The sequence below is a fragment of the Dermacentor albipictus genome, chromosome 6, assembly GCF_038994185.2.
Source record: "Dermacentor albipictus isolate Rhodes 1998 colony chromosome 6, USDA_Dalb.pri_finalv2, whole genome shotgun sequence".
NCBI lineage: Eukaryota > Metazoa > Arthropoda > Arachnida > Ixodida > Ixodidae > Dermacentor > Dermacentor albipictus.
Window position 1 is genome coordinate 103455447 of NC_091826.1, and position 25405 is coordinate 103480851.

The 25405-nt window shown below is 45.4% G+C and overlaps 1 protein-coding gene across 8 annotated transcripts in view; it reads right to left on the bottom strand.

Annotated features, from left to right (window-relative positions):
* Nucleotides 1-25405, bottom strand: part of LOC139061313 (uncharacterized) — a 413371-nt gene that overhangs the window by 313035 nt on the left and 74931 nt on the right. For all 8 annotated transcript variants that reach the window (XR_011515359.1, XM_070541142.1, XM_070541148.1 and 5 more), the window contains 2 exons: nucleotides 15079-15261; nucleotides 5833-5904 (listed from right to left, as the gene is read on the bottom strand). Coding sequence is in view for 7 of the 8 variants with exons in the window: in XM_070541142.1 (XP_070397243.1) it covers nucleotides 5833-5904; nucleotides 15079-15261 (255 nt within the window). In the remaining variant the exon portion in view is untranslated. The remainder of the gene's footprint in view (nucleotides 1-5832; nucleotides 5905-15078; nucleotides 15262-25405) is intronic.

Consider the following 25405-nt stretch of genomic DNA (forward strand, 5'->3'; position numbering starts at 1 on the left):
AAATAAACCTGGAAGCTGCTGCTCTGCTATTGTATCCGCTTGATTGTATGAGATTAAGCCTCATATTGCTTCCTTCTAGCGCCCTCTGTATCCTCACAATATCCTCACTGACCTCATTCTTTTGGCTGCGCCAGCGGTGTCGGCCAACCAAAACACAGGAAACGGGTGCCTGCGGTCAGAATGGTTTCTCCCTCTCGCTCCCTTTCACAACCAATCGCTCCTCGTCACGTGGTTTTTACCCACACGCCCTTTTTTGAGAGTGCGGGGCGACGCGCGTGAGATCGCGGGAAGATCGCAAGAGCTTTGTGAGGAGAAGCACACTTGCGGGGGCGTGGCTCACCATGGAGTTCGATACATCGATATGCCGGTGCACGGGAGCTCTATATACGCGGAACACTAGCGCAATACTTTTGCATGAGATTCCCCAAGGGAGTTTTCAACTCTTCGATATAGGCGATAATTTGATATATGCGGCATAGACTGTACTAGGAAAATGCAAAACAAAAGAGATACAGCAAAGGGGGGTGCAGAACACTGCACTGTGAGCCTAAACTTCTGCCATTTTCCTTCTAAACCTTCCCCCCAGCGTGCAGTAGATGCGCGAATAATATAAAAACATGAATCAGAGGAAATACAAAGGAAGTGGGTTCAAATGCGGCAATATATAGATCTGGACTACAACTTTCCTTCAAAACCTGCCTCTGGCATGCCGTTGATTCGTGAATATAAGAACGCGAAGTAGAAGTGATAGAGAGAAAAGGATTCAAGCATGGCGCTCTTAATCTGTAATTCCCCCAAATTGCTACCAAACTTGCTCCAATGTAGATGCGAACACTGGAATACTAGAACGATGCGAAACATAATATACAAAGATAGGAATACAAACACGGAGCGACGACTCTGGTCTTCATTCAATTCTTTTTCTAAAAACCTGTTCCTGCGTTGCAAGGGAATCACGAGCACTAAAAAATCTAAAACAGTACGGGCACTGCGAGTCTGGCCATCACCCACTTTCCTTTTGAACATGCTGGCCTGATTGATGCTAAACAATATGTACAGGGAACGAGGTCTAACGGGGTGCCAAGCGTCTTCACTTCCCCATTTTCCTTCGAAACCTACTCGAGCATTACCGTGCATACGCAAATTCTAGAAAAATGCAAAGCAAAGGAGGTACAGTAAAGGAGAGTATAAAACGCTGCGCTTTGAGCCTAAACATCCGCCACTTTCGTTCCAAACCTTCCTTCAGCGTGCCATGGATGTGCAAATAGTGGGAAAACACTAAATCGAGAAGATAAAGGGTAGAAGGTCCAAATTCGATAACGTAAGTCTGGAGTGCCCCCACTTTCCTTCAGAACCTGCCGCCAAGATATGTGAATACAAGAAAAACACGAAGCAGAGGAGATAGAGGGAAGGGGAGCGAAGCACAGCACCATAAGTCTGTACTTCCACGTAATTACCTTGCTCCACGTAACAAATTTGCTCCAATGTAGCTGTAAATGCACTGTGAAGCATACTGGAATGCCAAACAAAGAATATACAACAATAGGGAGTCAAACACATCGAGTTGAGTCTGGACTTCGCCTATGTTTATTCTAAAAACCTGCTCCAGCGTTGGAATAAATGCGGGAGCACTAGGAAAACCTAGAACAGTGTTGACACCGTGAGTTTGAACATCCGGCCACTTTCCTTCATAACCAGCCCTCGGCATTGCCCTGGATGCGCAAATACTAGAAAAATATTAAACAGAGTATATACACGAGAGGGGGCTAATTAGGGTGCTGGGAGCCTCGATTTCTCCATTTTGCTTCCAAACCTGCTCCAGCGTTTCCGTGCATACGCGAATACTAGAAAAACACAAAGGAGATACATTAAAGGAGGGTGTAAAATGTTGATTTGTTAGCCAAAACCTCCGTCGCTTTTCTTCCTAACCTTTCTTCAGCGTGTTGTGGATGCGAAAATATTAGGAAAAAAAGAAGCAGTGAATATACAGGGAAGGGGGACAACGACGGTGCCGGGAGTGTAGACGGCCCGAGTTTTGTTGCTATCCTTCTCACTGTGTCCCGTGAATTTGCGTATACTAGAAAAACGTGAACCAGAGGACATACAGAAAAGGGGCGCTGATGGTGGCCCTGCGAGTGTAGGCTTCCCTCACTGTCGTTCCAAACCTTCCTAGAAAGTGCCTGGGATGCACGAATATAAGAAAAACACAGAGGAGATACGGCGAAGGAAAGAAAATGACGGTGCCGCGACCCACTTGGAAACCTTCTAACAGCGTGCCGTCAATCTGCGAATATTAGAATAAGGTGTACAAGAGAAGATGCAGGAAAGGGGCATTGATGGCGGTGCAGTGAGTCTATGCATAGTGCAGATGGTGCAAGATAATGCAGTGCCGAGCCGACCCGCGACGAAGGTGAGGCAGGCGTCAAGCACTCCCCTTACCAGGGCCGCTCCCGAAGATGGCGCAATATCGGCCCCACCCGCGGCGGAGGTGAAGGAGGCGTTAAAGCGACACTAAAGTGAAAAGTGATTTCTTCTGCATCACTAAATTGCCGTTCCACAACACCAAAAATACCACTCTTACAACGATAGGACGTTTGGTAAGCTAGAAAGAGCGCAATAACGAAATACGGGTGGCGACGCCTACTTCATTTCCCGTGATGTCTTCGATTCCGATGGCATCTTCTAGGGCCTCCTAATTATATATAGCGGAGCAGATTGTCTACATTGTGTTCTAAAGGAGCCAAATATGAAGCATGGCAAGTTTAGGGAACCTCTATTCAGCCGACGCGGCACAAATGCAAAAACATACTTTGCAATCCCTGACGTCACGCTGATATACCGGCACTGGGGTTTCGACGCGAAATAATATACTGATACTTGTATCTACAATGTTTTTGAAATGACTGCCTGCAGGGATCTCAAACAATGCTCCGTTAGTCTTATTTAACTTATTTTTTGTTTCGCTTTGGTCTCCCTTTACACATTCCCGACTTTCGTTCCAAACCTTCCTCCAGCGTGCGCTGGACACGTGAAAAGAAATTGGCCTACTATTGCGCTTCTTAGTAATGCATACAGAACACGCAGTACAAAACGTAAGCGGTTCTGCGTATCGGATTCGGTAGCACACACTGCAATACGCCGCTATCGAGTCGCCCCTCTGGTGATAATATAGTGGTTCACAGTAGTGGAGTGGTTCACAGTAGTGGAGAAGGGGGGGGGAGAGTAGCAAATATTTATTCTTCCTTAAGAGCTGGCATGAGAAAATGCGCGGAGAACACGGGTATCCAGTAGAGATCACGCACTCTTCACTACAGACAGTAACAGGACGAAACGCTAGAATTGTTTTTAGTGTCACCGCAACAGCACTGCGCCAGCTAAGGGGATGTACAGGGCAAGAGTGGAGGTGACAGGACAGCCAGGCGCAAGCACTGCCAGAGGCGATATGTGACACCGAGCAACGCGCTCCGCAAACGGGGAAGCGATAGACGCGCAGAGAGCCATACAGCCACGTGACGCAGAGACGAAGGAGTGGATAACCGAGGATCAGGCGCGAAGCGGTAAGGCGCGCCCGCCACCGGCACCGCTGCAGTGCCGCGACAGTGGGAGAAGGGACGGCGAAGCCGGAGTGGAGGGTAGCAGCGAGAGTAACCCAAACAGCGCTACGCGAAGGAATGGAGCGAGAGGATACGTTTGAACCCGTGATCCGGCTTTCGAGGACAAGGGGCATAGGGTTTCCTACAATATACTGGTGCTAACTCTGGTGCTGCAGTCGTCGTGCCATGGGGATGATGGGAGGTACGTGGATTTGTCGCATATTCGTGCTTGTGTATTCAGAAGTTTTTGCGGCTTTGTATGTTACCCTCTATAAATCTTACTGTCGTAAATTTCATAGCAATCAAAACAATCGCAACTCTAATTGAAAATGTTGAGCTTGTCGAAGTGGGCAAATCGAAACTCACGAAACATCTCAAGGTGACTGATGCCTGCGACAAATTCGTAAGGGTGCTTCACATCGTTTATCGATACATGCATCTGTGGCCTAATGGTTTCAATATCCGGCGTCTGTGATTGAGGTACTGTGTTCAAATCCTGCTGTCGGACAATGTTAATATTTATTTAACTACCAATTACACAGTACAATGTTGAAAATGGCGAGCTTACGAAGTCACAAAGCCACTTGAAGCCAAAAGGACGAAATTAGGCAAGTCCATGTACCTCCCATAACTCCCACGCTGGTGCAACCACTGCTACTGCAGCTGCCGTTGACACTAGCACCAGAGTTCTCTCGAGTAATTATTATATGAAACCTACATTATATGACAAGGGGAGAGCCCGGCTCGTGCTACGGACGATAGATTGCAGCAGGAACGCAAGCAGCTAGGCAAGAGCGCTGATGATCTCGTCGGTGACTACGAGGCATGAGGGTGACATGAAATGTGGGAACGGGAGCCAATGTGAGGCCTGTGCTCGAAAACACGAAACAGAACAGACCATCATACACGGAAGGTCGGACAATGGCGGTGCTGTGAGTCTAGGCGTGCCCCGCCTTCGCTCCAAACATATGTACCGTGGTTCATCAGTCCACGAATACTAGGAAAGCGTGAAGCAGTGGAGGTACATCGAAGCGGAGTCGAATGCGGCGCTGTGGGGTTGGAATGAGTAGGCTAATTTTGGTGACTCGGAAGCGTTCCGCGAGGCAGGCCCTTGACTTGATTAAGTCTGCACTAATTTTGTGGGTGAATTTCAATTATGTTTACAAAAGACACATTGTGCATGAGTCTGTTGAAACAAGAACACAACAAACAAGTCGACAATGTAGTGACACGTGCAGCATGCCCTGAAGGTCGTATCAATGCACTAAGCGCAGCAGGTAATGCTTGTTCTTATGCCATATATATTAGAGGGTTTTTTGTGACAACCCTATCATTGCATTCATATGTTAGTCGAATATTCATGGCACCTTAATTGACATTGTCACCTTATTGGTATGTTTTGCAACGGCTGCGCAATATTTGAAAACTGGCTTACCACCCCGATCCCAGAATGAAACTCGAAATTGACATTGAACAGCTCCGTATACATCGCTGTCGCACAAACTCACCCAACTATCAATTCTAATTAATTGTAATTTTGTCCCCCAAAGCCGGCCGTCATTGCTTCAAACCTCGAGATTTCAATGGGCAATTATTCCTTGCGTCCTGTACAAACTGCGTTGTGTGTCTTCTTATTTCGAGTACTGCAGCCCTTTTTACTGCCCAAAAAGAAGGTGTAAGGTACATAAATTTTTTATACTAAACATTATTAAACCCAAGTAAAGCGTCAGACATTGCAACAAGCATTTCGGAAAACAGAAATATAAAAATTAACTGCTGCACCAGAACAATGGTACACCAAAGTTGAATTCAATGCACCATCAGATGAAAAACTGCAGCACAAACAGTAGTCATAACTGAGAAGTCATGTACTATAATGTAGAGGAAACCGTTATTCTACCCCTTAATGGTGCCGCATAGCACAGATGAGAAGTTGGCTGGCTGTGATGATCTAGCAGTAATAATATATTAAACATTTAGCTTTAGACATTGAAACAACCTGTCATGCTTTACGCTCTGGACAGGAACCAGCCACATTTAACCACAAGTAAACCTCAAATCAGAATTCAGGTTATGAAACACGATGAAGTGAACAACGTCTATATACCCTAATTTGACGAAACAGCCATGAAGTTTCCTTCTGCACCCATATTGTGCAGCAAATCAAACCTGTAGGTTAGCCGGGCATACGATGCAGTTACGACTGCCATTCCAGCACTGCAATACTGAAAACACTCACGAATCTGCGCGTTGTCATCTTCGCCAGATGAGTCCGGTGCCGGTGCCGCATCCTGTGCCACGGCTGCTCCCTCTACAAAAGCAAACATTCAATTCTGTCACTGGATTCTGACACATCGGAAACAAAAGCAAATATGTTTCAGTAACATTTAACTTTCTGCATGGCAAACCTACACAGTACCACAATTCTCACGTGTTATGGAAAGCAAGAGAGCTATACAATGCAATTCTTGTACGTTTGGACTTCGTTTCTCACACGTCTTGTCTCAGGATCAGGAATGCATTACAGGACGTGTAGGGTGTAAGGGGGCTACCATACAAAAAAGCACAAAGACAGTAAATAATGTTTTAAAGGCGTATTCCATATGTACTTTAAAAATACAGTAGCCATATGAAAGCACTTCTAACTTTATGCTAAAAGTTGCCTACTAGTCATTTTGACAGATTAGCTGCTAACTTTCATTAGATATTGAACAAGATTCTCGCGGCAGCTTTTACAAAACAATGAGGTATGTTCCGAAGGTTAAAGTTCGTGAATGAGGCACGCAAGGGAATGATATATGTATTGTCGCGATAGAATTGCACGCAATTTTCGCAGTTGCCAACCATAATTTCGTTAGAATTCGTGGTAGCATGTCGGCATAGAAGCACTGCCTAAATGTTCGACAAGTACATTTTATTGGATTAGCATCAGGAATGTCAAAGTGGAAAGGAGTGTGTGTGTGAAGTGTGGGAAACAAGTCGCATAGTTGCGGTAAAGAGCGCGTTAGAGAAATTGTCTGCGTGTGTGTGCACGCGCGCACCCAATGCCTGATTAGCTAGGTCCAGAAGTTGATAGTCCAGATGATAGTGCAATTCATTTCATTTGATTTCATTTATTTTCACCTTAAAGGCCAGGAGGCATTACATAAGGGAGGGCTTTATTTCTTGCAACAATGTTAGAAGAAATGTACAGAACAGTAAAGAAACAATAAACAAATGCAAGCCAAGGACAATTGTGAAAAAAAAGGAACATCATGTTAGAGTAAGGGTCGGTGGTATCGGCAATTAGGCAGTGTGGTTATTCAACATTTCGCGGAACGTTTCACGGTCATTGCATGACACGATATCTTCTGGGAGATGGTTCCAATGGGTTATAGCATCGGCAAAGAATGAAGTGTTCATGGCAGACGATCGGGTGTTAATGTTTGCTATGGGACGACTGCGGCTTAAGCGAGATGATGTACGTAAGGGTGGATTTAACGGAATACCTGGAGTGTGGATGGTCATAAAAGGTGTGAAGCAAGCAGAGGCGAGAGATGATCCGGCGGGAAGCAAGTGATGGTAGTTCAAGTTTACGTTTTAGTGCGGTTATGCTGGTATCACGAGAGTAATTGGAAGTTATAAACCGAGCAGCGCGATTTCGTATTGCTTTTATGTCATAGATTAGATATAATTGGGAAGGGTGCCAGATAGATGACGCATATTCCAACTGAGGATGTACGAATGCTAGATATGCTAGCTTTTTTATTTCTTGTGATGCGGCTTTCAGGTTGCGTTTTTAATATCCAAGGGTGTGTGAAGCATTAGAACAGATGGGGTCAACATGAGTTGCCCATGATAGTGTCGATGTCATGTGAACGCCGAGATATTTGTAAGACGGGGCATAATTGATAGGAGCAGAATTTATTGTGTGGGTGTGACTGTGGTTGCGGGTGAATGACTGAGCTTTGCATTTAGCAAGGTTAAGCGGCATGTACCATTTCTCGCACCATACTGCAATGGAATCGAGATCCTGTTGTAGTGCGGCGATTTCATTCGAGCCTTTGATTGGGTAATATAGGACACAGTCTTCCGCGAAAAGACGTAATTTATTCTTAATGTTAGCAGGTAAGTCATTGATGTAGACGAGGAAATGTAGAGGCGATAAACCAGCACCCTGTGGCACACCAGATGTTACGCTGCTAAGAGATGAATTATGGTTATTTGCAGAGGTAAACTGTGTGCGCCCTTTTAAGAAGTGTTCAAGCCAGGTAAGCATGCTATTTGGGATTGCGATAGATGCGAGTTTTTGAAGTAGGTGATTGTGGGAAACGCGGTCGAATGCTTTTGAGTAATCCCAGAAAATGCCATCAATCTGCAAATGAAGGTCCATGAAATGTAGAATGTCATAGGTGAACTCGGCGAGTTGGGTCTCGCATGAAAATAGTTTTCTGAAGCCGTGCTGGTGAGGGTAAAAGAAGTTGATAGATTCCGGGTGAGACATTAGGTTGGATGAGATTATATGTTCTAGAAGTTTAGAAGGAATGCTGGTCAGAGAAATTGGGCGATAATTTATAGCACGGGAGCGGTCGCCACTCTTGAAGATTGGTACGACATGGGCCGTCTTCCAGTCGTCGGGCAAGCTTTCAGTCTTTAAGGATTGCGTAAATATTAGATGTATTACTTGGCTAGAAATGTTACTGGTGTTAACTAGTATTTTGGCGTTGATTCCATCACACCCGGCTGACGTGGTTAGTTTGAGTGAATTAATGAGGCTACATATGCCATCAGGGTTGAGCTTGTTGTCTGGCATTAATTTTACTGAGAGTGGTGGTATTGGTTCAATGGGAGTGTCGTTAGCGATGGAGAAACCTGAGGTAAAGTAGTCGTTAAGAGCCTACGCGCATTTCTCAGAATTGATGAGATTACCATAAGGATCTGTTAGTTCAATCTGTCTAGAATGTGTCTAGAATGCAAGCGCCAGAATTTATTGGGGTTTGATCGTAGAATTGTCAGAAGGTCATGATTAAAGAAGTTATCTTTGGCTATCGTCAGCTCCTGAATATATTGGTTAGCGCACAGTTCGTATTTTTCACATGTTTCTGAGTTATTTGTAAGTTTGGCTTTTTGGTAAAGCCTTCTCTTTTTAGCAAGGAGAGTTTTAGTCGTTTATTAAACCATTCATTGTTAAAGTCAGATTTCACGAGAACTGTTGGTATGTATCTAGCTTCTAGGTTGAGCAATACATTCTTATAAAGTTCCCAGGTGCTATCAACAGTTCTTGATAAGTAAGACTGCTGGAAATCATTTAAAAAATTTGCAGTTCGTTATTGATGGCGTCAAAGTCCGCCCTTTTGTAATCTTTTATTATTTTTGTTGTGGGTGACTTTTTCTTAGGTGCTATTGCCATGCAGATATGAATGAGGTTGTGATCGCTAAGACCGGGTGGTGTGGTAACGCTCCTTGCGCTATCGGGGCAATATGTGAGCATAAGGTCCAGGGTGTTATCTCCTCTTGTAGGACTTGATATCACCAGATGTAGGTTGAAGTCTAGCATAGGATCAATAAATTGTTTAGCTTCTGATAACGGTGACCTGTTGGTTACAGAAAGCAGAGGCCAGTTAATGTTAGGGTAATTGAAATCACCAAAGAGGTGAATAGGTGCGTTAGGGAATTTGTCAGTGATGTCGGCTAGTGCTTTACGGAGTGAATCGCAGAATGACGGATAGCTTTCCGGCGGCCTGTAGCACACGCCGAAAATTGTCTTTCCAGCACCATTGTAAGCGCAAGTCCACAATAGTTCGAGATCATCATCCCGACTGATCAGGGAAGATGAGAAGGTGTTTCTGATAGCTAATAGAACACCCCCTCCTCTCCGGTTGCTCCGATCATGGCGATACAGAACATAGCCGGAATTAGGAGGGAAAATTTCGCTATCTCTTACGTCTCCGTTTAGCCACGTTTCAGTTGGTACTATGATGTCGGCATCGATATCGTGAGTGAAGCTGCGAAGTTGTTCTCGTTTGGGCAACAAACTGCGCACGTTAGTGAAGGCTACGTTAAGGAGAGGTAAAGATGAGGGACGATTGCGGGATGAGGTTGAAGAGGTAGGCTTTGTTGTCTGTCACTGTGCGTTTTCGTAAATAACGTCAACATCAAACTCTTGCAAAAAAATGGGACCTGTGAAGGAGGCAGTGATGTCCTTGTTTTGCGTGCAAAACCGACCAAAATGCATGGTGGTAAATATTACGCTTAAATCTGGCTAATAAAGTACGGTTGCAAATCTTTTAATATTCATTGAACTGCTAGAGCTTCCTGCATCGTAGAGGAATAATTGAGCTCTGCACGTTTGAACGACCTCCTCAGGTGCAACACAGCACGGTACCGTCCCTCTTCATTCTTTAGTAGCAGAAGAGCTCCTAAACCAAGACGAAATGCATCTATGTCCTATAATGTGTTTAATGGCTCTAGCCGCTTCTAAACACCTCTTTCGTTAGAACAGTGAGCCCTCTGCTACTTTATCACCGATAGCTTTTAAAATGCACTGTGGAAAGCACTCCTCCATCTTGTTTGTGCAGGTTTTTACATCAAACACCTGATCACGAGAAGGTATGTCGGCATGATAAGCAGCAATGTGCATATTTTAACCGCTGTGTAGTCAAGCTAGTGCGAAGTTTTGTGTGATGCAAATGCAGAAGAGCATTCTCCTTGTGGATCTGGCATTCCGCAATATATTTAAATGGACCAACTGGATTGTTAACGCATACATCTGCTGGAGCTATAGACATGCTTTTTAAACGCAGGCACAGCACGAAAACACAAAATGCAGTAAGGGGGCACGTGCACTGCACGTTTCTTGTAATGTTGCAGAACTTGGTAATGGTGGTATGGAATCTTCGAAAACGAAACTATCAAACACGTTTCTTGCGTGCCTCTTTACCCTGTACTATGTATTTTGCCCTTCACTAGCTCTGTTTCACGAAATGCTCTACCAGACTGCCTGCGTCACCTCTTTCATGCGTTTTACTTTCACAAAAAAAGGAGTCCATCGGTGTTCTTTTATTCTCACTCACAGTGTAATAGGCTAGCTGGCCGAATGGCGGCATGGAGCGGCAGAGTCCCAACGCTGGTGCATGTTTTAGTCACTCTCCGACAGATGGCGTGACGATGTCACAGGCTTACGTTTGCTGTGTTAGCGCCGCCCGCTCCTATCTCAACACGGCTCGGCGTTTCTTCTTCTGGTGTCAGGCGTGCACATGCGATTGTGATGGGCAGGAAACATTTTGTTCCCCACTCCAGAACAGGTTACAAAGGCTGTACAGTGAAATTGACCTTCGGTGTCGAGCTATCCCAAGGAAGGATCGTGTCCTTCAGCCGCATGATCACGTCGGGGAAAAGCACTTCGAGCCTCATCTTGTGTCCAAGACCTGGACAGCGCACTACAAAAGGCACGCCTTAGTGAGTGCTCCGTGAAAGCCATCACTGGCGACGATGCTGCTGCCATAAGATTTCCCGGCTGTCCGGCTTACCTATCGAAAACAGTGAAAACAAGGAAGCGCCTGGCGGAAAGACAACCGCGGTCACAGTCGAACAGACGGTGCGCTGCATCAAAATATCGTAACGAGTGAAGCCTCGTGTAGCACTGACAGTGGTGGCGTTAATGGAAGCTCCTCCGATGCGTTGCCGAGTGCACCGGAGCAAGACATGGATGCGTTTGAAGAGCAAATGTGATAAAACGCCTCAATCTGTTGGGTCTAGCTCCTCCCTAAAGTCTGCATACGCTCGCATTCGCAAGCTTGTTCGGCGATTTACCACGATTTTTCCTTCCGTCAAACTCACGGGGATACCACCTGTTCGGCTTTGGAGAAGTAAAAAGCGTCGTCTTCTCCCAGCTGGAGCGCACCAAAAAACGTGAAAGCCGTTTACTTTCAGATGCATGCCTATTGCCAGTGAGCCCCGCATCTTCCTTTGTAACCACTAAAATTGTTGAAATTCATGAAGATATGCTGGCAAACAACCGTGATGCGCAAGTCAGTTTCAAAGGCAGATGTGCAGTATGAAGGTACTTTTAGCAACTGTGGATGACGTTAAGGCTATCTTAGAGCACGTTGGTAAGACGAAACTGTGCAATGGTGGACCGAGCACTCTGGAGTATCGACACGTTGAAATAAAAATTGGGCATATCTCGACAACAATCAGAGATGGCGGCACAAGAGGTGCTCTATTGTTCTTGACCCTAGTGGCTCGAACTTACTAGTATGTCACAAATGTTCTGGCCTTTCAAACGTACTGCGAATGCACCAGAAAAAAACAGATGAAAGATTGCGCAGGCATAGGCTTTCAGGTTCGCGTCCGTTGACTTCATACCAGAGCAAGGACAAAGTTGCAGCACTGCGTCGGTCAAATTATGCTCTGAAAAGGTCCAAAAATCGTCTGCTGAAACGCTTTAACAAAATGTCGGTGGAGCTTGCAGAAGGTCATATGCACATGCAAATATTGTCAAGAGAAGAACTGGGCGAGAAATCACGCACAATTGATCTCCCTAGTGGTCGGCTGACTGCGGTAAAGGAGTGTGTAGCAGCAGCGAGGTTGACGAACAAAAAAAGCAGCAGTAAACAGAGGATTGGCTTCTGACGTGCTTGCTGTTGCACATACGTAGCCAATCTGCATACTCGTTCCTGCGAGGTAGTGAGGTGCTTCCACTTCCTTGCGTTACGACAGTGTGCAAGTTCCTGTGCATGATAAGAGTCAGGTGTGACTTTGACAAGAGGTTTTTCACAGCCTTTGAGAAGGAGATGTCCACTAAAGAAAATTTTCAACGCCACGGAATACTTGTTATCAATGAAATGCGCGTTCGAAAGGAAATTCGAGTTCATTCGAAGAAGATGACATACAGTGGCTTCACTGATTATGAAGGTTCTTCAGCAGCCCGCGACGACCTTGCTGACCACGGGCTTGTATTTCCCTTTCGGTCATTTGGCAACAAGTACACTCAGCCGATAGCAGTGTTTCCAACACTTTTGCTTGAATACGCGGTGGTCTTAGACGGCGTGGTCGCCTGTGATGGCGCAAATACGAACCGTGCTATGTAGAAGGAGTTCGGCGTCACTGGAGCATTGGAACAGTCCCGGAACTACTTCAGTCATCCCGTTGATGAGAAACGCAATGTATATTTGTTTTCTGACGTCCCCTTTCTTATGAAATGCGTTCGAAACCATTTACTTTCACAGAAAGTGTTGAGCGTTAAAGGCGATCGCGTTCACTGGGTGCATTTTGACAGGCTGTTTATGGGAGACTCTAAACAGCCGGAAAATTTGCATGTTTGCCTCAAAATAGCTCTGTTCCACATCAACCCTTCAACGACCGAAAAAATGCTGGTGAAGCTGGCCACTCAGTTGTTCAGCTGAAGTGTAGCGAAAGGCTTGCAGTTCTACTCGAAGTGAGGCACAAAAGGGCTCGAAACGTCTAGGGAACAGCAGAATTCACACGAAGGTTTAACAATCTTTTTGATGCTCTAAACCGAAACCATCCAAAGGAAAGCATCACTGTTGGCAGTAGAGATTTGAGTGTCCTGGCCTCGTCGTTGCATTGCTCAAAAAATGCGAAAAAGGAAAGACCACAAGAGCAAGTTGCCTAACCGAGCACACTGCTGAGGGCCTTCTTGTGGCTATTTTGTCGGCACTGGAACTATAAAGATACCTGCTAAAGGAGTGTGGTTTCAAATATGTTTTAACAGGAAAACTTAACCAAGGCGTGTTGGTACGCTTCTTTGGGATTATGCGACAGTCTGGTGGCCAAAATGACCACAAACCTATGCCCGCATTTCTGCAGCTTTACAACATGGTGTCAGTTTACAGTTTTATTAAATCCCCTAAATTCGGAAACTCACGTTGAAAATGAATCTCGCCAAGGTGCACCTGTACTTACACTGAGATTTTAAATTTGCTTTTGACGACAGTGTCAAGTCAAAAGAACACCTGAAGAAACTCGAAGAGAAGCTAAATGGCCTAGTTGCTGCTGAAGAGGAAGATGACCACGTGTTCGACAACTTGCATGAAGCACCGGCAGCTGCAGATTGCATAATTTTTTATTTAGCTGGTTTTATATGCCGCGAAGTACTTGAGAAGCACTAGGTGTGCAAAATGCCGTGAAGGATTATTGGAACAAAGAGCACTTCGTCATCAGCCGGAAAGCAACCTTGTTCTGTGTAAAACCAGGCGAGGCCTTTTGCACCCAAAGCGATGTCTTTTTCAGTTGCTTCATGCAAAGGAGATGGAATTCCACAAGCATGCGGCTCTCAGAAATGCCTATGAACAAACATTGCACAACATGGTTGATAAGTACAAGTTTCACTTCTCCTGTGCCAATTATAAAAAGAAGTTATTGCTGGCGTGCTACACAGATATGTAGCCATGAGAATGAGGCAGTTCTGCAAACAGACATTTGAGGCAAAAAATAAGTCGCAGTAGCTGCAAAAGCTGTTGAAGCTTCAGTAAGTGAAAACTCTACGTTTAATTTGCTCAAATAAATGGTGGGCGCCATGAACTTCCTCGTGTGTGCAAAATGTGTGCCAGTGTCCACTTTGTTTATGGAACGTAAACGCTTGTACGAATACTTCATTTATGGCATGCTCTCCGTATTTGTCAAATAAATGTGAATCTGCACAAAACTTTACTGCTTTTGCGTCCCTGGCTTTTAAATGACAGTCGTCCATATGATCGAGAAATTCGCAAATGCCGACAAGCCGACGCTTGTCCGTCCTGTACACTAACATCACAACCACCTCTACCAGAACACTAAACTTCAGTTATTAAAAAATGCGGCCTTCGAATAGCCACCCCGGAAAGCTGTTTCGCAGCGCATTACAATTTAACTGCGAGCTTATCTAGGTTACAGTACACGTAAAGCTAATTTTCGCGGGGCGGTTTTGGCATCTCATCATGGTAAGTTCTGTGGGTGAGGTAGGTATTGTAGCCGACTGCCGTTGCGCTGGCCTCATTTTGCCATGCGCCTGTACCGGCATGGAAGAGAGCGTGCACTACATGGCTATCGGAGCACACTTAGTCTCGTTAAACGTATGCTTTCTTCAATCCAAACAAGTTTCCTTGTGAAGCTGGAATAACATACGAAGAACGTTTTATGATGCTTTTCACATCCGTAATAACTCTCGCCCTGCTTTTCTGCTTCAAAACGAAGGCGCTTGTGTCTGTCGCGCCATCTGCCGAGCGCTACGCGATACATGCACAACTTTTTTCCGCCTGGACGGCCTTCGTTAAGCCACCTAGCCTATTCTTACAGTGTTCTCAGTGAACGTGTATGCAGGCTCAGATCAAATGTTCAGAACGCATATCCTTGTGCAGAATAAAAAAATCATTTCAGGGTCCCATTAAAGAGGTTATGCATGCGTGGCCAGAAAAAATGTTGGAAATATAATATTTTGAGGTTACGTTTTCTGCTGTGCATTATACAAATTTCATACAAATTACTCCTGAACAACGTCACTCACCCTCGTAGTTCATCACCGCGTCAATGCTGGAACGTAACTCTGCTCTGCGGTCACGAACCTCCTTCTTGACCTTCTCTGGAGGCTCTTTTTGGGCGTGCGTGTAAATGTTCAGCCTCTTTTCCTGGCGGCGTGCTCGGTTGATCTTGTGGATACAGCGCCCCAGGAGTCTCAACAACCCCTCTTCTGCAAAAAAAAAAAAAATCAGGTTAGGGTTACTATTATTCTCCTCACACAACCGAAAAGGAAAAAATGTAACTGTTACATACGGGTCTCAACCTCATGTATAAACTGGTCGCGCAGTTTCTATCGCCAAATTATTAGCCCTGCCAGCACATTTCCCTGAGAACCACCACATACGTACACCTGCCCATAATTTCGTTCCGCGTTTCTGTGACAAAACACCTGATAACATCGCACTTTTTCTCGAGTAACATTTGTGTGCGCACATCATAAGAAGCCAAGAAACACTGTTACCAAGCACATCAAAGGGAAAATCAATGTGCCTAATAAATAAAATAAAGAAACGATAAATAATGGAATTGAAGGTGGATGAAAAAACTAGTTGCTGCAGGTGGGGGACGATCCCACAACCTTCGCATTTCGCGTGCGATGCTCTACGAATTGAGCTACCGCGGCGGTGTTTCCTCGTTCACTTTCTTGGGTACTTATTTTCCCTCGTAGAACCCTGGGAGTGGATGCGGAACTTGCTTTCTGCCACAGTCATCACGAGAACGCAATCTTTTTGAGCAAAGGCAACCGGCCAATACGGCGCCGCGCCACATCTTTGCTTTTGTTGCTTCACAGCTGCTTCTGCGCTTTGTCCACGCCAGAAACTCCAAATAGCGGTGCAAACACAAATACCGGCCGCACCCAACGTTGGTGGATTGGGTCAGTTGAATAAGTCTGCTTAGGAGGCGGCTGCAACTCGTCTATCCCTTCAGAGATGGCGCTGGCGTCGCGTTGGGATCGAGCCGCCGGCTGTCGGCGGGCACGTTCAGTACTTTTCTCGGTGTCTGTCTAGGCTGTCTGTCACCGGCGTGCACTCCGAAAAAGTTCCTTTGGTGTTATCGCTTATCTATAAGTTGGAATATAGGTATGTGACTTAGAGATCACATGCATTGTGTTGTAAGCCAAGTTTGACAAAGAGTCTCTGTGCCGACATGCAGCGCGCTGGGCTGACAAAGTGGATATGCTTCTCAAGAGAAAACGTGCAGTCGGCAGCACTTAACGTGCCGAGGACTTAATCACGTTCAACGAGCACATCGTTAAAGGCAGTATTGTTAAGATTCCACGTGGCAGGTGGACGCTTAAGGTGGGTGCAGAGTAACTTATTTTCCCAACATTCCTGCGCACCTATCAAAAGCAAAAGAACCAAAGCCCAGAAGAAAACCTTCGAAGCTAAGAGCAACAGTAAATTGCGATGTCCGTAAGTCTGAAAGTGATGGCGACGTGATGTAAACATAAAAAACAGTAATGCTAAAGAAACTAAGCTCCCTTCCGTTATAGAGAGTTGTTCAGAGGAATCATCTTCGTTCCCTGCATTCCAAGAGCACTGAAGTTTCGAGTCCTGGATTGTTCAGCTCATGACTCTTCAAAGTTGACGAAGACAGTGGTATTGTGATCGACAGGGCTTTGGTTATGAGGAAAGACTTCACTGTTGCACTAAGCTTATGCGGAAGGCTTGTTCCTCCGTGCGTCTACAACGAATATGGTTCGGGAGAACCGCTAAAACTCTCCAGCTTGAAGAAACTATCCGCATTTCTCACTTACGTTAGCAACCTAAAAGTGTGCACGGGCTGTCATTGTGGTTTAATCTCCTCGATTTCGGCAGCAACATCAGCTTTCAAGACCCAGGACAGGTGGAGGAGCGCAAAATGCTTTAGGCTGTCTCAGAAAAGCTTCTGCCCACCGTGCAAGAGCACAAGAAAAAATATCCGAGCACGGGAAAAACGGAAAAAAAAAGAAATCCGAGGAACGACCCAAGCCTCACCCAAGGGTACGTTTAAAAAATAAAAACGTAACTAAGAAAGAGTGATTAGGGCTACAATTTTTGGCGAGAAATCCAAAAAAGAAATTCGGGCTTTCAAATGTGTCTTCCTCAAGCGCAACAGCTTGCTCTTCACGCAGTGTTGAAAGCTTCAAAAGCAAATCAGCGAGAGGATAGCGCTATAAAACCGACTGGTTGATGACTTACCTCTCTCTTAAGATATCAAGCCCTGCTGCTTATAGGCTGATGTCAAAGATGAATATTTTCCCACTACCTACGTGATCGCGCCTTAAACAAATTATCAATGGAATGCCTTGAGAGTTCGGTTTTAACAAGGCTTCGCTTAACAGCATTGGTGCACTTATGAAACAAATGGAGTAAGGTGCTGTGGAATCCTCATACTAGCGGAAATGAAAGTGCGCCAAGCTTTCACATTCAACAAGCAAACATATAAAGTAGACGACCAGAAATCTACAGCCATGGCAGATCATGCACTTGTGCTTACGTTTGTGCCTCCATTTCATTCGTGGGTACTACCAATCGCCAGCTTCGCTACAAAAAATGCATCTCCTGAAAGAGTCCTCGCAAGGATGGTTTTGAAAGCCGTCAAAGAGCTTCATAAACAAAATGCTACAGCGATAGCCATCATAAGCGATGGAGCAAGCACAAACAAGTGAATGTGATCAACGTCTGGTGTGACAGGCAGCTCTAAAGCACATAAGCACAAAATTGAATATCCCTGTATTCCAGACAGCAGTCTGTACTTCCTCTGTGGTGTGTCTCACATTGTGAAGTGCATAAGAAATCATCTGCTTCGTCACAAGTACGGCGTGGTAGGTATCCGCTCATTTATGTTAGCTTGTAACAAAATTATCGTGATCACAAAATATCAGCTCCAACTTTTCAATCATCTTTTTACTTTACAGAATGGCGAACATAAAATCAACTATGACCGTTACTGTATACTTCAGGACGTTAACAGCGAGCAGCAGCTCCGTGTAGTACCAAAACTGGCAAGAGAGCATGTGAACCCCGACACTTTGAGAAAAATAATGTGCGGCTGGGTGTTCAGGCAGGTGTAATTGCACACATTCTTGTTGCTCTTAAGTTATGGTGAAATTCTTGCATGCGTAGCAGAAGATATCTAAAATTGTTGCTTTCTTTGCAGCTTTTCAGCCAAAGCACTGACATTGGCCTAAACATGCACAGAAGACTTCAACGCCCCGGCCTTGAAAACAGTGATGCAACAGCGCAGTTCACATTACTGGTGAACGATCTCTTTGATGACCTAAAAAGAAGCTGCCACGTTTTGGGATAGGAAGCTCATCAAAAGAAATTGAGGTACGCAAAAACAAGTCAGTTTCGCCACAAATACTAAGCAGTAAATGCGACAGTAACAAGCTTTTTACAAGAAATTATGCTTGTACATACAAGGGCAATATTAATTATAGTAAACATATTTGGTGTGGCCTGTGTAGACATGAAGGAACAGAGAGAAGTCGTTCACCAAAATAGGCCCCGGTTAGAACACGATTGTGATGATCCAAGCATGAAATTTGTTCAAACATGTGGTTTTCATGTTGCTACTTTATCCACTACAGCAAGCGTGTGATAGTGCAGAAAGTAGTGCAAAACTAACGTCACTTTTTACTTCCTTGCGCGCTACTAATGAATGTTACATAGTCGTTTTGTTTTAAGCTGGTTCAAGAATTCCTTCGACTTGTAGATGTGACCGAGCAGAACCACATCAGAGAGGAAACTGTTGCGCTTGCCTCACAAGTGACCATGGAGTCCCTCCGAGTGAAACTAGCGTCTGTCTTGGATTTGATCACATACCTTCATTCCAAAGGAGCACACTATGTCCTGACAGGAAAACTCAACCAGTATGCTTTGGAAGTAAGAAATGAGGAAACTTTTTGAAAGGTTACATATGTCACTTATGTCACATAGGGACGCAAGTGTTCGTAAATGTTTCAATGAAACAGCCTTTTTTCACTTTTCTTTCTTTCAGAGATTCTTCAGAGTCACTAGATGCTTGAAAGGGTATGAAGACCACCTGACTATCATGAGCTCACACATATGCAGGCTTTTAAGTCTGCACACACCTATAAAGTTTTGCATCACTGGCGATGTTGTGGCAGAGCCAACTTTCATACTTGCTTCTGTTCAAGAAACCATGAAGGCAGGAACGAAAGAACGGCTGACAACACACGAACAGCTCTAAGCTGTGGTCAAGTTAAAGCTGTAAAAGCTATGGACTTCACCAAAGAGTGATCTGGCAACGGGAGACACTACGCCAGATCATGGATACAGCATGCCAGGGGCACAAGATTGCGTTGGGTATGATTTGTGTGGCTATCTCGTACACACTTTTCCGAAACATGAGAAGTGTATTGCATACATCAATGAAATCCAGTCATCAGGTAAAGAGTGCCCAGAAACTTTCCTAACAGCTGAGAGTTAAGGAAGGATGCCGTAAGCATCCTTCGTGGGATTTATTCAACAAGCTTAGAGGCGTCGAAAGTAAAATTTCTAATCTACTGCAAGAAAACAACCTCTGCGTGGACACCTGGGACATCCTGTATTCACTCCAAAGCTACGGTGTACATGGAGTTGGATGCACTACTCACAACACTTACTGCAGAATTGTTGCAGTCCTACATTGCCTTACGAATGCGTTTCGCTGCAAATTACGCATGCAAACAGCTAACTGCTTCCTGAGCTATTGCTTTTGTGAGAAGGTGAAGTTGATGTGACGTGTGAATCTACTGCATTGGTGAATAAACGCATCATTGGTATTTGAAGCTTTTTCTAAACAGAGCTGTCAGTATGTCGTGTATTGAACTGTGCTCTATTTTTTTATTACTTCCTCCACTATACTTGTCTCATTCGTAGCTGGTGGGAAAATTTTAATGAAAAGCCAAGATTAGTACGTACGTGAAGCATCTTCAGATGAACTGTGCCGTTAATGTTAAGTATCCCAGCAGTGAGGTGTGCTTACTGACTTGAAACACTGCACCATCGTGGCGCTCAGTCGTATAAGACTAGTAGTGCGACTTTAGAGTTTCCGTTGTTAGGCTCAAGTGGCACGATGGCTTCTAAATATATTCGCAAGCTTAATTTATATAATGGTTTAAACATTCATCTATGATAACTATAGGTACATGTGCGAGAATAGCGCAGACGCACCTAAGAATCGACCCATGAAAGAGCTACGAATGAGGCCACTCGAATGAAACACAAGTGATCCAGTATTGTGCAGGGACTCTCGCAGCTCTCATATATGAGTAAGCGATATTTAATTAGGCCTTCTCTAGTGTCTTTACTGCAATTTCACTGCTGCGAAAATGGCTTGCTTCCGCTGCTCAACATGGAGAAGTAGCAGATGACCCTCTGTCGCCAATCCGTTAGAGTTACTGTACATGTTACCTAAGGTAGCAGAGTTGCGCGTACGTCCGCCATCTTGCCTGGGAAGCAACCAAATATATGCGGCGAAGCTGCACTCCGTTTTTGCAGGCGACATGCCTACCGGATTGTCGATCGACCGCGAACGCTTTCGCCTCGCTTGTGGACCGCTTTCCCACCTAATCGCAAACAAAGCGAATCGAAACAGCCGACTGAATAAGATAGTCAAGGAAAAGGTGCTGCTCTTTTTTAGCCCGTGGCGTAAGATGCAGCGCAAATATCAGTTGTTTTTGGACTAGCAGTCACCTGTGCACCTTCTAGGAACTTTTGACCTAATAACGTATGGGCACTAGCGCATCTAAATAGATTGTGTATTCTATACACGCCGGTCAGATGCAGCATTCATGAACTTCGACGGTAACAATTAGATCGCACCGAACAGTCTTAGGGAATATGCTGATGTTATTTTTTGGAAAAGCTACTTATCAAGGTAGTATAAGGTTCGAAATAACAGTGTATTAAAAACTGTATAAACGTTAGCAACTGAGGTAAACAATCAGATGCCTGAGTATTTTTCCTTTGCTTGAATATTGCTTGGCACTAAGATATTTTTCAGCAAAGATAAATACGCTACTAAGAGCAGTGCGGTGCTCTTTTAGCATGTAAACAGTAACGAAAAGAACTGCGCCGCAACTACCTCTTTTTCTGGCAATGAAGCCAAAATGCGAATTTCCGAAAAAAAGAAACAGTGCGCGCGAACATTGATATATTGAGCTTTATCAATTTGTGCTCTTTTACAAAGTGAGCTGTACTAAATATAATGAGGCCTATGCACCAAAGCTCTCAACGCGTAGGTAGTCTAAAATATTACTGGTGAGTCAATGAACAACCATTAGTATATCGACTCTGGTACGCCATTAGATTTGCTGCAGAAACGTACCCACCTACCAGCAGGCACTGGATATCAGCCACATCTGCAAGTGTCACTCAGTTATGTGCGTTTCACTGCAGGGAATAAAATGGAATCGACTGCAGGGATTCCAAAAGTAGCCTTCTGTGGGAGTGTAGGTAAGGTTTTTCTCTTACAGGATTTACATAGCTACAATATAGGTAATAATGCAAAGTACAGTTAGGCCATTACTGTATGTTAAATGATGACACTCATTCCTCTTGCCTCCTGCTTCACATAAGCAGTAGTAGACGAAATATCTTTACTTAGTAATAACCCCTTTTATGTTCAGAAAGAACCCAAGCAGTGCATTATTATGAAAATATGAGCCGCCTTTTTTATCGCAGTTCAGTGAATGCAGTGTGGTGCATGGGATCGAATAAAAAGTTTTCCCGCTTTCAGAGCGATTCGTGCAGTTGGGAGCAGGGCACTCGGTCATTATACCATTCCGATAAAATTGCGATCACACTGCGATGAACCAACAGTGAGATGCGCTGCGCACATTCTGTTGTTGCTCCACAGCTAGCCAGCACGCGAACAGCGAACGCCAAGATCAAACGGATTCGCTTTGAATTTGACTGGCGATAAACTTGTGTTAATCCAGTTCGCTGCAGCGGCGGCATCGCAAAATACAAAAAGTGGCCTCAGCATCTGCTTCTCCGCCATGCACGGTTGCTTGACTATCACATGATGACGTTCTGCCAATAGAGGCGCTAGCGGCTTGATAGAACAGATGCGCAACTCTGCTACCTTAGGTAGCATATACAGTAGTTCCAATCCTAACGCGACCGCAGCACCTCCTCAGCGCTTGAGACGGGAGGGGCCCGCTCTGTCGCCATGGCGACCCCGTGCACTTACCTAATTTAAACATTACCTAAGCTTACCTAATGTAAACATCTAAACTGACCTAATCTAAAAACACTGGCCACTCCTCATGCGTTTTATCGAGCAGCCGTGGTCAGAGGTAAGCACAATCATGTTCAACAAATGGCCATGGGGAACCAGCGCTGGATAGGCGGCACGTCGAAAAGAGTGCGCTGCACGCCGCCTTGGCGACGAAACGCGGCATATTCCAGCCACACAACCAGAAGACACACACATACGCAGCCGTATGTTCCGTTCTCGCGCCGCTTCAAGTGGTGTTTTTGTAAAGAAGCTAGCGCCTTCAAGTGGTGAAATGACGAAAGAAGCTTTTTAAGCTTTATATATTTTTCACAGTGCGTCGCGGCGAGCACGTGTGTTTCTTTTACGGTTGCGTCGTGTATAGACCAGAACACGCTAGTCTCGCACCCAGACTAACCGAACGCATACTCTCGCACCCGGGTTGCCCGGTCGACCGGCGCTATTTTGTACTGGGCTGCCAAAGTGTGTTCGCCGGCGACCAGTAGACATGGCAAGCTCCAGCTCTAGGGCTCCAAAGTGCGGAAATGTGCCCGTTCACACGGATCCAAAGTAGAAGAAGTCATCTGGGCATCATTGCGTCGTGTTTGGATGCCAAAACAACCAGCGGAAAAGGAGCAGGTTGCTTAGCGCTGTTTGCGAAGAGCACAACACACGTAGGGAATCGTGCCGGTGCGGTATTTTCAGCCTGCGCCGATTTCCATCCGCAACGAAGAATGCCAAGCTGCGCCACCGGTGGATAGCTGCAGTGAATAGGAAGAACTACCAACCCAGTGAAAATGCACGAGTGAGCATTCGATCTGTGTATATTTTGGTGCCCATTCAACTTTGCGCCCTACAAACGTAATACGCAGGTTTGCTCCGAGCACTTTCTGGGCAACAAGCCTACAGAGCAGAATCCCGCGCCGGTGCTTCGCCTTGGCTATAACAAAAAGGCAAGCCTTTTCGTGTTTTCATTCAGGCAGAGCTCCCGACGGTTAAGCGGAACAGTTGCGTTTGCGGTTAGCGATACTTGCAGCTGGTGCACGGAATGACCATTAAGCGTGAACGACAAGTTGTAGGCCTTGCTGGTGAGCGTTATTGCTAATGAAAGTAAACCGAAGTTTGCTCGTCACGTAGCATGCGTCCACAAAAACGTAAACGACGACTACTCGTCGCCGAAGGCGTTCTTGCAGCGCACCTACCTTTACGAGCTGGTGTTGCAGGTGTCATTCGTAACGAATTCATTTGAGCCTCCTGAGCTCTAAACTGCGTGCGGGCTGTTATGCGGGGCAAAGCGCAAAATATTTCCGTTCATATGGCGAGGAAAATAAGGTGCTTAATTATTCTTGTATTTTGTAAGAAACTTTTGATCGTTCTCACTAGTTTTTTTTTACTGTTTTCTTTTCTAAGGGAGCGCCAACAATCCGATGGCCTCGCACAAGCGAAACAGGTCTGGTACCAGGTAGCTGCAGTTGGTGGGGCTAATTTCTTGGAATGCAGGTGCGGTTGTTGTCTTGTACCAAAGGGGTCCTGATGATGCAGCTTTAAGTAGGGATGGTAATTTTACGTGCCCTGTCATGGTTTGTGCAACTGTACAACACCTGCATCTGTCATGCTCGCCCTGTTATACGGGCTTTGACTGCACATGTAGTTGAACATTATAACTACTGTAGTACCTCATGTACCTCAGTGCAGGTTCTCATGTACCTCAGTACCTGCGAAGGTACATGAGGTACCTTCGCAGGTACCTCATGTACCTCAGTGCAGGTTTAGCATCATATGCTGCTTGTTCGAGTGCTGTAGGCTTTTGTTCGGAATGTTGTACTCTTAAGTGGTTGCACGATACAATTGGCCTGGTGCATTTTCTATTTCATTTTGAGAGGACTTCATATCTTCGCAAAAGTGATGGCATGGGAAAGAACTACAGCCCTTCTTACTGTAACATCTATTTTGTTTTCAGTGTGCAGGTGGTGAAGGGCAGGCGTCTGCTAACCAGGCAGTCAAACGACCTCGCCAGTTGGTTGCCAAGCGCGGCCAACCCAGTAGAGACCATTACAAACAAGACCAAACTGAAAGTGCAGATGACAGTGTTCTGCGTGCTTTAATAATATATGGCACCACCACAGTGCTATAAATTCCTTCACAGGATACGTGCCAAAAAGCTCACAGGTGTTCTAGCATATAGCGCGCGGTTTGTACAAACGTAATAGCGTACCTACCCGTTGTATTCGCTTCTGCAGTCTGCACAGCACTCAGTGTGTCCATTGTGGACTTGCACGAGGTCTTGAAGTTTGATTGAATCCAGACAGCGAAAATGACAGGTTAGAAAAAACGTGTAACACGCCTTCCGCCCAGCTAAAAAGCCCAAGTTTCGCTTTCGCGCCGGGTCGCATCTCCCGGCGTGGCAGCCCAGGCCTGCTACTTCGCGGCGCTTGGGATAGATGGCGCGACCGGCGCTCATCAATATGGCGGCGCCCTTTGAATTCACGGTGTTCTGGTGTATAGACGACCGCACGCCAAGTTTCATCCTAGACGCCAGCGCTCGTTTCTCCCCTGGCGGAGCGATTTCATCTCCAACGGGTGTAGGTTTCCGTCGCCGCTTCCCTTCGCGGTCGCGCTCGCGTTCAGTTCGCGCTGCGCGCGAAACGTCCCTTGTTTGCGACGGCGCCTCTTCGGATGACCGGAAATTATTATTGTGTTTTTAACTGTCACGACAGCAATGTAAACACGAAAGGGTTGATGCAACCACGGAAATTCTGCTGATTCACAAGAAAATGGTACGAAAGAAGCAGACGACAGACATGGATTACTGCGGTGCGCCGAGCGAAGTAAACATCTGGCAAACGAAGCGAGCTCGTTCATTGATCACTCCTGAGTGTATGACGGTTTCTGTATGTAACCCACGTGAAATTAATAATTACTCGGTACATAATCCTTTTATCCATATAAAAACTTTAAGTTCAACGAGCGCTTGTCCTGTCTTCTTTCTCGTGTTTCGTTAGTGGGTGCGCTGCCCAAGAATGGAAACCACGTCTGTTGTATGCGCTAGCAGTGGCCGAAGTTTACGCGTGCCGAGAAATTGAATATGTGCATGACGCATTGAA